General features: G+C 43.1%; 1 protein-coding gene across 11 annotated transcripts in view; it reads right to left on the bottom strand.

Moving 5' to 3' along the window:
- The window catches only part of HOMER2 (homer scaffold protein 2), a 127,966-nt gene that overhangs the window by 4,792 nt on the left and 110,226 nt on the right, over positions 1–12,948 (bottom strand). For all 11 annotated transcript variants that reach the window (XM_081546832.1, XM_081546824.1, XM_081546831.1 and 8 more), the window contains 3 exons: positions 10,172–10,264; positions 5,349–5,455; positions 1,085–1,241 (listed from right to left, as the gene is read on the bottom strand). In XM_081546832.1, coding sequence (XP_081402958.1) covers positions 1,085–1,241; positions 5,349–5,455; positions 10,172–10,264 — 357 coding nt within the window. The remainder of the gene's footprint in view (positions 1–1,084; positions 1,242–5,348; positions 5,456–10,171; positions 10,265–12,948) is intronic.

The following is a 12,948-nucleotide window of genomic DNA, read 5'->3' as shown; positions in this document are numbered from 1 at the left end:
CCCCCAACATCCACATCCCACCCTGGAAGTCAAGTTCCCAGGGCTTGCCACGCAGCGAGCAAGTTACATAGCAGGCGCTTCCTCCACACCCCCCTGCACGGACCTTTGGTTCTTACACTCAGACGTGAAGCAAGAAAACTCAGCTCTTGGCTTGGGAAAAGAGGGATCCCTCTGGCAGGCAGATGAGCCCAGCCCAGGAGGGAAGGTGCAGAGTCAGCACTTGGCCTGCGCCCCTCACCATTAGCACTTTGTGAAAAAGGGACACGAGGCAGTTTCATGTGCCATCTGCACAAAGTGAGACATGGAAGGCGAGTGGTCTCCAGGGGATCTGCTCAGAATAGGGTAGGGGGTTACAAACAGGGTTGAGGGGAGCCAGTCCCCATCTCAATGTGATGCAGACACTGAAATCTGCAAAGCAGACCATGGTCACCAACTGTGGGGTGAAAGTGCTGACCAGCAAAACAGCATGGCAACCCCGGGACCTCAACTGGGGGCCTCCAAACCTCCACATCAATTCGGCCCCAAATCAGAGTGTGAGGGACTGATTACAGAGAAGGGCATCGGTGAATTCTGAAAAAAGGTCGAGATGCTCAGATGTCAAGGTAGGAGGGTGGAGGGCACATGAGGGCGGTGGGCACCCTCTCCCCACCTCACACTTCCTGTCCTCACTTCCTAACTCACGTTTTCAGAAATAGTGGTCTGCATAGAAGCAGGGTTTCTGAGCAATCACACCTCACTGTTTCCCCAGTCTGTTTACTTCCTTCACCCTCTGGAAGGTCACTGAACCAAAAGAAAATACCAAAAGGAGGCTGCCCACGAAAGGCCAACACACAGTGCACATGGGAGGGTGCTCTTTGAGAGACAAAGCTGCCATCTCCCATTGATTCCTCTTCCCCTTGGCATCACAAACTATGAGATTTGGTTCAATAGAAGGACTAAGTCACTTCTGTGCGTGGCTACACTCCCCTTACTAAGGCAGGTGAGAGGTGGAGGGAGGGTGGGGAAGGAGTGGAAGGAAGGTTCCAGCTGCCCTGTTCCTTGTCAGCCCCCCACTCCCCACGGTTAGGGTCTCAGTCGAGCCCACCTTGTTGCGGAGCCGGTCATTCTCATCTCGGCACAGGGAGAACTGGCGCTTCCACTGCTCCACGCTGGCTGCCGACTCCTGCAGCGCTGAGGTCAACCGGGCGTTGCTCTCTCTCAGGGTCTGCAGCTCGATCTCCCACTTCTTCACGTTGGCGGCACTGTGGGGCGGGGGCCAGGTGGTGACCAGGGTGATGGGTGCCATCCACTCCACTGCCCTGGGGTGGGGGGACCCAGCCACCCCCTCAGCCCAGCCCTCAAGGTCACATCCTCTCCCATCGTGGCCTGGCCACGAGGACCACGGGTCCTGCAGGCCTGGCATCTCTCTTTAGTGGGAACATATTTGCCCCACTAAAGGGGCACTAATTTGCCCTGCTGGGTGATTTTTCTCAAGGCATCACTTTAGAAAGGACAGAATCCTCAGAGAAGGAAGATATGAAACTAAGAATGAACTGAGCCATAATAAAATGATGAAAAGAATGAAATAATACCATTGGCAGCAACATGGATGCAACTAGAGATTCTCGTGCTAAGTGAAGTAAGTCAGAAAAAGAAAGACAAATATCATATGACCTCACTTATATATGGAATCTAAACTATGACACAAATGAATCTATCTCCAAAACAGTAACAGACTCACAGATGTAGACAGCAGACTTGTGATTGCCAGGAGGGAGGGGGCTGGGGGAGAGGTGGATTGAGAGTTTGGGGTTAGTAAGATGCAAACTGTTACATACAGATAGACAACAAGGTCCTCCCATATAGCACAGGGAACTCTGGAGAGAAGGGAACCCTTCAACTATATTCAACATCCTGGGATAAACCATAATAGAAAAGAATATAAAAAAGAACTATAATACATATATGTATAACTGAGTCACTGTTGTATGACAGAAATTAACACAACATTGTAAATCAACTCTAATTCAATTAAAAAAAAAAACTATGAATGAAGCCACACACTGTGGTAGAGATCCCCCTGCCTGCTCCCTACTGACTCCTGGCCACAGGAGGGGTCCCTCTTGCCCCATGTCCAGCTCCTTCCTGAAATGAGCCTCAGGGATAAAGGTTTTGAAGTGCTGGGGTGGATCCTAGGCCCTCTGAGACTCTCATGAAAGCTGTGGATCTTTTCAACAAGCTCCTGATGCCCCACTCTCTGGAGCCCAATGACCCCAGGTTTAAACAGACAGCCTGGATCCAGATTCAACGGCTGAGGACTTGAGGACAGAGGAGACAGGGCCAGGAATCCCCTGAGGGAAGAACTGGGGTTCCAACCACAGTGTGTCTGAGGGAGTCCTGGCCAAACCCACGTCACCTCAGGTCTGAGGGACGCCTCCATATTATCACCAAACCGCATGATAATCTCTGATCCTCTGTGATGAGTGAAGTTTTGAAAAACAATCTGCAGTTAGGTTCCCCTCAAGCTGCTATTCTTATTCAACACTTCCCTTTGTTTCCTTGCTCTGGAGCCCAATGTTCACTACAGCACTATTTACAATAGTCAGGACACGGAAGTGACCTAAATGTCCACCAACAGAGGAATGGGTAAATATGACGTGATACATACACACAATGGAATACCACTCAGCCATAAAAAGGAACAAAATAGTGCCATTTTCAGGGATATGGAGGGACCTAGAGTCTGTCATACAGAGTGAAGTAAGTCAGAAAGAGAAAAACAAATATCTCATAATATCACTTATACATGGAATCCAAAAAGATGGTAGAGGTGAACTTATTTGCAGAGCAAAAACAAAGTCACAGATGCAGAGAGCAAACATATGGACACCAAGTGAGGAAGTTGGAGGTGGGGTGGATTGGGAGATTGGGATTGACATATACTCACTACCATGTATAAAATAGATAACTAATGAGGACCTACTGTATAGCTACTGTGACCTAAATGGGAAGGAAATCTAAAAAAAAGGGGTAGAACTGATTCACTTTGCTATAGAGTAGAAATTACCACAACATCGTAAAGCAATTATGTGCTTGGTCGCTCAGTTATGTCTTACTCTTTGTGACCCTATGGACTGTAGCGCCCCAGGCTCCTCTGTCCATGGGGGTTCTCCAGGCAAGAATACTGGAGTGAGTTGTCATGCCCTCCTCCAGGTGATCTTCTCAACCCAGGGATCGAATATGCCAATAAAAATTAATTAAAAAAAAACCCAACGCATCAGACTTAGCCACTAAGAAAAAAAAAGTTTCTGGCTTCTAATCTATACTGCCTGGCTGAGGAAAGTTCTGTCTCTAAAGTCTTCTTTAAAAAATTATTTTAAAAGAAAATACAACTATATTTTAATAATCTGCATCATCTTTCATCCACCTCAAGGTCCTAGGAATGTGACTAGAAAATATGTACTTTTGGTTTCAAACACCACAGATTGAAAACACAGAAAATATTATTATGTGATTAATCTCAGAGTTGACGAGTGAGAATCTGACCTGATTTAGGGAAATGACTTCACACTCATTCCTGTAATTTACTTGTCCATTAAACTGGAATTTAAAAAAACATTTATTTTTAGGGGTGAAACATTTTCAACCAGGCAGTCCACTGTGACTTAAACAACCAAAAACAGTCCTCACGATTGCCTGATGATTAAGAGAGACTGGTCACAGTTTTGTCCTCTGAAGCACCTGACAAAACCCACAGTCCAAAGCAGGTGCTGGATCTGTGGATCTCACGTTCCTTCTGGAATTCCTAGGTCAGATCATGGGAACTGAGTTCCAAGTACCGGTCAGGCCGCTGGGTGGCAGAAGCAGGTGCTAACCCATCGGCTCCAGCTGTGGAGCACGACTGGCTGCCCCTGGGAGGATTCCTGAAGGTTCCTGCCTTGACTACGGGCAGGCAGTGTGGGGTGGTGGAGAATCTACCAGCTGTGTGACTTTGGGCAAGGACTGGCTGTACCACTTGGGCCTCGGTTTCCTTATCTGTGTAAAACAGAGGGATTAATATGACAGAGCTCTTACACAGGGCAGCTCTGAAGAGTGCAGCCACAGGGAGGCTGGGGGAGCCGGCAGAGTTCCCTGCCAGGTGAACAGAATGACCCCAAAGACAGCGACCCTGAGGGTGCTCATGGGGCCAGCCCACACGATGAGGTCCAGCCTGGCTTTGGGAAAGGGGCCACATTCTTGAGATATGAAAACACAAGCATGGCTACTGTAGTCATAAAAATTAAAATCTTGCTGATATCATTATGGGGACTGTGTTAACTTTAGTTAACTTTATACATCAATTTAAGGGAAATTGATACTTTTTTAAAATATTAAGGCTTCCTACTCCTTTCCAACAGGTTTTTTTCTGTTTGTTAAATTATTCATGTATGGTCCTCAAAATTATTTGAGTTTTCTTCACAAAGATCCTGTACATTTTGTAAGCTTATTCCTATGTATTTTATGGTTCATATTATATTTAATAATTCATATTATAAAGGAAGGGCTTCCCAGGTGGCTCTAGTGGTAAAGAACCCCTCTGCCAATGCAGGAGACATAAGAGACTTGGGTTTGGTCCCTGGGTCAGGGAAGATCCCCTGGAGGAGGAAATGGCAACCATCTCAGTATTCTTGCCAGGAGAATCCCACAGACAGAGAAGCCTGGTGGACTACAGTCCATGAAGTCACAGTGTTGGACACGACTGAAGAGACTTAGCATACAGGCATTATAAAGGAAATCTCTTCTTCAAATATATAGTCTATGTGATGTTTGCATATAGAAAAGCTACTGATTTTTGTGAGACTTTATATTATTTTAAAAATAGTTTCTTAAGGATTTATGTTTCTCTTGGATGTTCAAGACAGTCTATCATATACAAACAAATGATAAATTTGGCTTCTCAAAAAATAAAGCAAAGTGAAACATAAGCACAGGGAATCCCCTGGCAGTCCAGTGGTTAGGACTCCACACTTCCATTGCAGAGGCCCCAGGTTCAACCCCTGCTTGGGGAACCAAGATCCCACATGCTACAGCTGAAATAAAAAAAAAAGCATAGGGTCACATCTCTCTCTCTCTCTCTCTCTCTCTCTCTCTCTCTCTCTCTCACACACACACACACACACACACACACACACACACACACATACTGATGCTGATGTGGACAGGGAACAGCCATGAAGGCAGCTGGTCTTCCTCTGGCCAGGAGACAAGACCGGCTGTTCTGAGCAGGACTCGGTCTCCTCCCCCAAGTTCCTGAAGCCCTGCCCAGAGGGACAGGCTGCAGGGGAGTGCTGACCCTGGAGACGACAGCGCCTGGATTTGCACATGCTCACCTCTGGGTCAGAGCGATCTTCAGCTTGTCATTCTCGGACTTGAGGTGTGTGTCGGCAGGACCCGCACAAGAGGCCTTCTCATCATCTGTCCCATTGACACTGGATGCCTGAGTGGAAGACGGGGTTACCTTCGCACCTTATCACTTGTCCTGGCAGCAGCAGGAGCTGTGTGTTTATGAGTGTGGGAGACCCAACGCCTCCAACCAGAACATACAACACAAAGACTAATAACGAGACTGGCCCTGGAGCATCCACGTGGAGTCTAGAAAGTCTGTGCGTTTTACTCACAAGACAGCATCTGGGGCCACTAGGCAGAAACTTTTAAAATCAGACTTTACAGATAAACCTACCAGTCAGGATACCTGGTCTCCTTAAATAACACAGGACAGAAGCCACCGATTAAAAAGGCAGTGGAGGTGGGGTGGTTATAATAAGAAACAGTGACTGAGTTTGGAGAAGGAATGGCAACCCACTCCAGTATTCTTGCCTGGCAAATCCCATGGACAGAGGAGCCTGGTGGGCTACGGCCCATGGGGTCACAAAGGAGTCAGACACGACTTAGTGACCAAGTGACAAGAAGAAGCTGAGATAACTTTTATCCTGAGGCTACAGAAAGATCATTAAAAAAAAAACCCCACCAGGAATCTGATATGGGTGTCTGCTGTCTGCATTACTATTAGCATTATTATGAATATTCTGTAATGCTTTCTGTAATAAGACATACCACATGGAGGTCAATCTCATTTGGTCTCAGATAAGATCTTAGAAAGACCTTACTCCCACAAGAAAGACCTTACTTCTCCAAGAAGCATAAAGGCAAAGGGAAGAACCATGAAGGGAATGAATTTCTGGCTAAATTTCTGCAGCACAAAAACTGCCATAAACTATATTAGAATGTAAACAACAATGTGGGGGAAATATTTGAAGTGGATATGAAAAGCAAAATGCCAATACTTATATTTAAAAGAAACTCTTAGAGTTCTCAGCTCTTAGAGCTACACTCTGAAATATTTGTGGATGAAATGATGTCTGGGATTGACTTTAAAACAAAGGTGGAGGGAGAGAGTGGGTGTAGACGAAATATGAAGTAAAGTGAAAGTCGCTCAGTCGTGTCCAACTCTTTGGGATCCCATGGACTATACATGGAATTCTCCAGGCCAGAATACTGGAGTGGGTAGCCTTTCCCTTCTCCAGGGGATCTTCCCAACCCAGGGATCAAACCCAGGTCTCCTGCATTGCAGGTGGATTCTTTACCAGCTGAGCCACAATGATTGGTCATAAATTCCTAATTGTTAAAACTGACCTATGGGCCCATGGGGCTCTGTTACACAATTTTGCTCAGTATTGTATAGGTTCAAAACTATCCATGCTAAAAAATAAAAGCTCTTGGAAATGAACATAAAAAAGGGAAAGGATATGCAATTGACATTTACAGTAGGAGACACATATAGACTCAATAAACAAAAAAAAATTAATCTTACTAGTAAAGAAATGTAAAATGAAAAAAAAACCAATAAAATACATTTTTATTCTGTCGAATCAACAAAGCTCTGTGGGTGAGGGTGTGGGAGGAAAAATTGCTCTCATTCACTCCTGGTGGGAGTCAGAATTGTACATTTCTGTAGGGATGTTTGCAGTATGTGTCAAACGCTCACAAAACCTCCTACCCTTAGTCCAATACTTCCATTTCAAGAATTTATCCTGCAGTATATGTATAACTGAATCACTTTATTGTAGACCTGAAATGAACACAACATTGTTGTCAACTATACTCTGATGCTGAAGCTGAAACTCCAATACTTTGGCCACCTGATGCAAAGAACCAACTCATTGGAAAAGACCCTGATGCTGGGAAAGATTGAAGGCGGGAGAAGGGGACAACAGAGGATGATATGGTTGGATGGCATCACCGATGTGATAGACATGAGTGTGAATAGGCTCTGGGAGATGGTGATGGACAGCGAAGTCTAGTGTGCTGCAGTCCATGGGGTTGCAGAGTCAGACACAACTGAATGACTGAACTGAACTGATATTCCAATATAAAATGAAAAGTTAAAAAAAAAATTTATCCTGCAGAAACTACCAAATGCACAAAAAGTACACAAGAATGGCTTATCACAATGTTACTTATATTAATGAAAAACTAGAAATAACATAGATGTCCCAAATTATAGGAGTTTATTGGAATAAGTTGTGATATAAACAAACACTGGAATACTATCTAGACATTAAAATAGTTTTGAAAAGTGATATTTGAAAACACGAGGAAATGACTATAACAAACATAAGTTTAAAAAAAGGATGAAAAAGAACAATACAAAAATATACTGGAAAACTATATTAGTAAGAAACAGTTTAAAACACTAACAAAACGTCTTCGGTAAGAATATAGGTAATTTTTATTCCCTCCTTTATAGTATGGCATATTTTAAATTTCTGCAATAAATATGTATTGCTTTTGCATTCAGAAAAAAACACATTAAAAGTTTTTGTAGTTAGGTTGTTTAAAATCTTCAAGTATTTAGAAAACTTGGCCAAAGTACTCATTCTCTAAGAAATTCAAAAAACCAAGAAACTGTGTGATTTCTAATAAAAAGAAAAATGGACAATGATCTCCATATCTGGGAAAATATCAGCAAGAGTAAATAAAAACTAAAGCTTAGAAAAGCCATTTATATGTAATTAGCATATATCTATATAATAACATCTTCTCTGTACACTTGACTTTTTAGGTTTAAAATACTTTAGGGGAAAAAATAAACATTAAAGCAAAAACATTATATAAAGAAATTCAGATATTAAAGATATTATTATAACATGACATTTAGAAAAAGATGGTATATTAGAAACTTTGTATCATAAGTTATCGCTTATATGTAGAACCTAAATTAATAGTGCAAATGAAGCTATTTACAAAACAGAAGTTGAGTCACAGAGGTGGAAAACACACTTGTGGTTACCAGGGGGAAAAGGGGTGGGGGTGGGGGGATAAATTAGGAGATTGGGACTGACATATACACACTAGTATATATAGAATAAATAGCTAGTAAGAACCTAATGCAGGAGACCGCAGTTTGATTCCTGGGTTGGTAAGATCCCCTGGAGAAGGGATAGGTTACCCACTCCAGTATTCTTGGGCTTCTCCTGTGGCTCCCGCCTGCAATGCGGGAGACCTGGGTTCAATCCCTGGGTTGGAAAGATCCCCTGGAGAAGGGAAAGGCTACCCACTCCAGTATTCTGGCCTGGAGAATTCCATGGACTTTATAGTCCATGGGGTTGAAAAGAGTCAGACATGATTGAGCTACTTTCACAAGAACCTACTGAATAGCACAGGGAACTATATTCAGTTCTTTGTAAAGAATCTAACTGTGTGTGTATGTATACACAACTAAATCACTTTGCTATACAGCAGAAAGTAACACAACATTGTAAATAAATTATATTCCAATAAAAAATTAATTAAAAGATAGATTTTCCTCTATCTAATGAAATAAACTTTAGCATTCTAAAAAAAAAGAAACTCCTTAGACTATGGACCACTTGAAGTACCCAATTTTAGAGATCCTCAGATATTACTCAGTACAGACATTAGTAAGCTAAATCAACAGTATCATTTAGATGATATTACAGATTGTTTATAAAGATTCAGGAAAGTTACTGCCCACTTGAAGTCTAACACACATTCATTTCCATAAATCCACAGGGACATCTTTTATATGATCCAGGTTCAGCTATGGCTGATGATCAAGCCTAGGGTGTTGACCTTGACCACTCAGGATGCCCGTGCCTCCTGGTTCTCTTCCAGGAGGCAGGTTCTCATCTCTGCCCCAGAATCCATACACAGCGATCCCGGCATGGCCATTCTCCACCCAACAGCCTCCTTGCCAATCTTCCCGCCCTCGGCTGCTCCCTGACTTCCTCACCACCCACATGCAACCATTGTGTCAATTCCTGATCAGTGGCCATAAAACACCTCCAGAGTCTTCTCACTATCCAATAATACAAAATTAGGTAAGAAGGGATCCAGTAATGAAGAATTTCGGGTCCTTCACAGTCCCTCCAAGTGCATCCCTGTTCCTCCCACCACAGTCTTCTCCCCCAGGCGGTAGACTCCTGGCTTTCACTTACATCATGTTTATTCCTAACCCCAGATTCTTGCTTCTCATGTCTCTCTTGCCCTGTCTCTCTACACATAACTCTGTCACGAGGTCAAGGCTTCTGCCTACTACTGCATACCCTACTCTAGAAATGAGGAAGGCAGGTATTTTTATTTCAGGTTAAGATAGGTCCCTTTTAGTTAGTGATCACACTTTTAAGTAGACAGATGACTCAGTTCCTGGCAAAGCCACATTTTCATTGACTAAACTAGAGCTGTTGAAATACCACCTCCCTCCCACCTGACTTTGTTATAATAGGGAAACAGACGGGGAGCCTCTGGCATCGACCAAGTTTTCTCTGTCATGGGCACAGGTACCTGCATTGGTCCATGAGCATGCTTCATGGAGACCTCCTCTCCCAACACAGAAAGAAAACACGTCCCCTTGGCATTGGTATTTTAACAGTGACCCGAGAGAATTCCACATGAGGGACATGCATTAACTCTCATCTCATCAAATGTTTTCCATGCAAAATGTATCACCACATCTTGAAAAATTCAAGTCTCATAAAAACATGTCAAATCTTTCTCACTGTGAACAGGCTAATAGTTGAAAAAGCCTTCAAAATGCCCTACTGTGAAAATTTGCTCTTTCCTGTCAAAAGTGACAAGGAACAAAGTCCCAATCACTGATCACACTCATGTATTTTACGGGCAAATTACTTACTTGGGAATGATTGCTCGAAGTCTCAACTTTCTCATGGGATTTGTCTCTGGCTAGTCTGGCAGCTTCTTTCACTTCCTGGAATTTCTCTGCAAACTGAACATGAAGAAGAATTATTAGAGGCTTCCTTAACCTTATACATGGCTGATATTCAGAACCCAACTTTATTATTTTGCATTCATTTGAAGTCAATAAATTCTATATAAATCCAGGAAAGAGATTTTATTTGAGATTTAAAAGAAGTGAATATAAGAAATGCGTTTTCCTGAACAACAACAACAACAAAAAACAACAAAAAAGCCAAGGTCAGATCTAAATGAATTTCTAAGATACTGAAGCAAGATTTGATGGCAAAATATTAAAAACACACACCTCTGGTTAAGAGTACCTAATACAAATGCAACAAAAGAAATTTAGCTGTAGCACAAAAGGAATCCCCCCAAAACTTCACAATCTTTCATGAAAGATCCAAGAACTCTTACAAGTCAATGGCATGAATAACAAAAACATCTAAAAAGCTGGGAGGAAGGAACGTTCTAGATTTTAAAAGCCTAAGATGCAAAATGTAACATGTTAGCCTAGGACTAAGTCCTCTTAAAAAAAAAAGTTTATTTATTTGGCTGAGCCAGGGCTTAGCAGCAGCATGTGGGATCTAGTTCCCTCACTAGGGATTAAACTCAGTCCCCCTTCACTGGTAGCTCAGAGCCTTTAGCCATTGGGCCACCAGGGGAGTCTGAGTCCTCTTTTAAACAGACCAATTATAAGATTTCTGGGCAACAACAAGGGATATGTGAACATGGACTGGATAATATGACACCAAGGAGTTACTGTTTTATTAGTTTTGTTAGAAGTGCTGCTGATGTTGTGGTTATTGGAAAATTTCCTTATTTAGAGATAAATACTGAAGGATTTGGGCTTCCCAGGTGGCACAGTAGTAAAGAATCCGCCTGTCAATGCGGGAGATGTGGGTTCGATCCCTGGGTTGGGAAGATTCCTTGGAGAAGGAAACGGCAATCCACTCCAGTATTCTTGCCTGGGAAATCCCATGGACAGAGGAGCCTGGCGGGCTACAGTCCATGGGGTTGCAAAGGGTTGGACACGACTGAGCGACTGAGCATGCACATACACTCTGAAGTATTTAGGCATGAAATGTCTTTATCTCTGTAATTTAAAGTACTTCAACAATAATAAAAACAGGTGAAAGTGAAAGTCACTGAGTTGTGTTTGACTCTTTGTGACTCCATGGACTATATAGTCCATGGAATTCTCTAGCCCAGAATATTGGAGTGGGTAGCCTTTCTCTTCTCCAGGGGATGTTCCAAACCCAGGTCTCCCACATTGCAGGCAGATTCTTTACCAGCTGAGCCACAAGGAAAGCCCAAGAATACTTGAGTGGGTAGCCTATCCCTTCTCCTGGGGACCTTCCCGGCTCAGGAATTGAACTGGGGTCTCCTGAATTGCAGGCAGATGCTTTACCAACTGAGCTACCAGCAAAGCCTGAAAACAGATGAAGAAATGTGGCAAAGCGTTCACTATTAAATTTATGTAATGCGTCTATGGGTGTTCATTCTACTATGCTCTCTGCTTAAAGGAATGTTTTAATATTTTCTTAAAATTAAAAAATTACTAAAATCCCAGAGCAATCATATCAATCACTGCCTTATTGTCACTGACAAAGCAACTGATTTTAATTAGCAAATACACTGTTTGAACAAAGAACTGCCTGTGATAGCTAATGCTGACATCACACAGCAAGAGAGAGCCCAACGTGGTTGCTGAGTAGCAAGTAAAAGCCAGCCAGTGCCAATGCCACTGACAATGCTGTGGCTTTCAACAAGAACTCAATTTCTGGGCATAAGCTGCCCCCTGAGTGTCTCACAAGGTCAACAACAGCAGTCTGCTTTGGGAAACCCTGCTGGATGACAGCTGCTGGTAAACCAAGCACCCGGAGGAAGCAGAAAAGTCAGCCTTGCAATGCTGGCTGGTGTTGCTCCTACAGGCCTGTAAATAAAGCCACAGACTCAGGGCTTCATTTAACCAACTCAGAGCTGCCAGAGAAAAATCACATTACCTGTTGCTTAAAAGGTCTGAGGTCCAGAGGGGATGGACGAAGCATCCCTCTTCCTTTTAGGGACCCCGTAAGTAAAAGCATCAAGTCATGAGCTCCTTGATGGCAGGGTCCATGCGTTTCCCCTTTGCACCTTCCCACGAGACCAGGTGGAAAGCAGGTGTAAGTAAATTTGTTAAGAGAATGAATGAGCTCTGGGTTTCAGATTTGCACATTTCTATCCTCTTGGGAAAAAAACCAAAACATGTCAAAGTACAGGCCAAACCTAAGGACCTGGGGAGGTACCATGGTACTGGAGGTACCGTGGTTAAGGGTCTGGGTGTATTCTGCCCCATCTTTCTGCTTCCTAAGAGGACCTGAACTAGAAACTAGACAGAGCATCGCTTGGAATGTGAATGTTACCCCAGAAGAGATTTTGTGCAGGCACCATAAAGGCTTTTCAGCCCTATTTAGACATGAAAAGATGCAACTTTTTTCTTTTCTTTTACAAAGATTTACCCTCTTAGCAGATTTTTGTATATATATATATATATATATTTATTTGACTGCACTGGGTTGTAGCTGTGGCACATGGGATCTTTAGCTTCAGCATGTGAACACTTAGTTATGGTATGTGGACTCTAGTTCCCTGATCAGAGATTGAAACCAGGCTCCCTGAATTGGGAGCACCGAGTCCTACCCAATGAATCATGAGAGAATTCCCAAAAGATGC

The sequence above is a fragment of the Giraffa tippelskirchi genome, chromosome 12 (genome assembly GCF_054371585.1).
Source record: "Giraffa tippelskirchi isolate mGirTip1 chromosome 12, T2T-mGirTip1v1.2.pri, whole genome shotgun sequence".
Taxonomy (NCBI): Eukaryota; Metazoa; Chordata; class Mammalia; order Artiodactyla; family Giraffidae; genus Giraffa; species Giraffa tippelskirchi.
The sequence above is the reverse complement of the archived record's forward strand: the minus strand, read 5'-3'. Positions and strand labels throughout refer to the sequence as shown.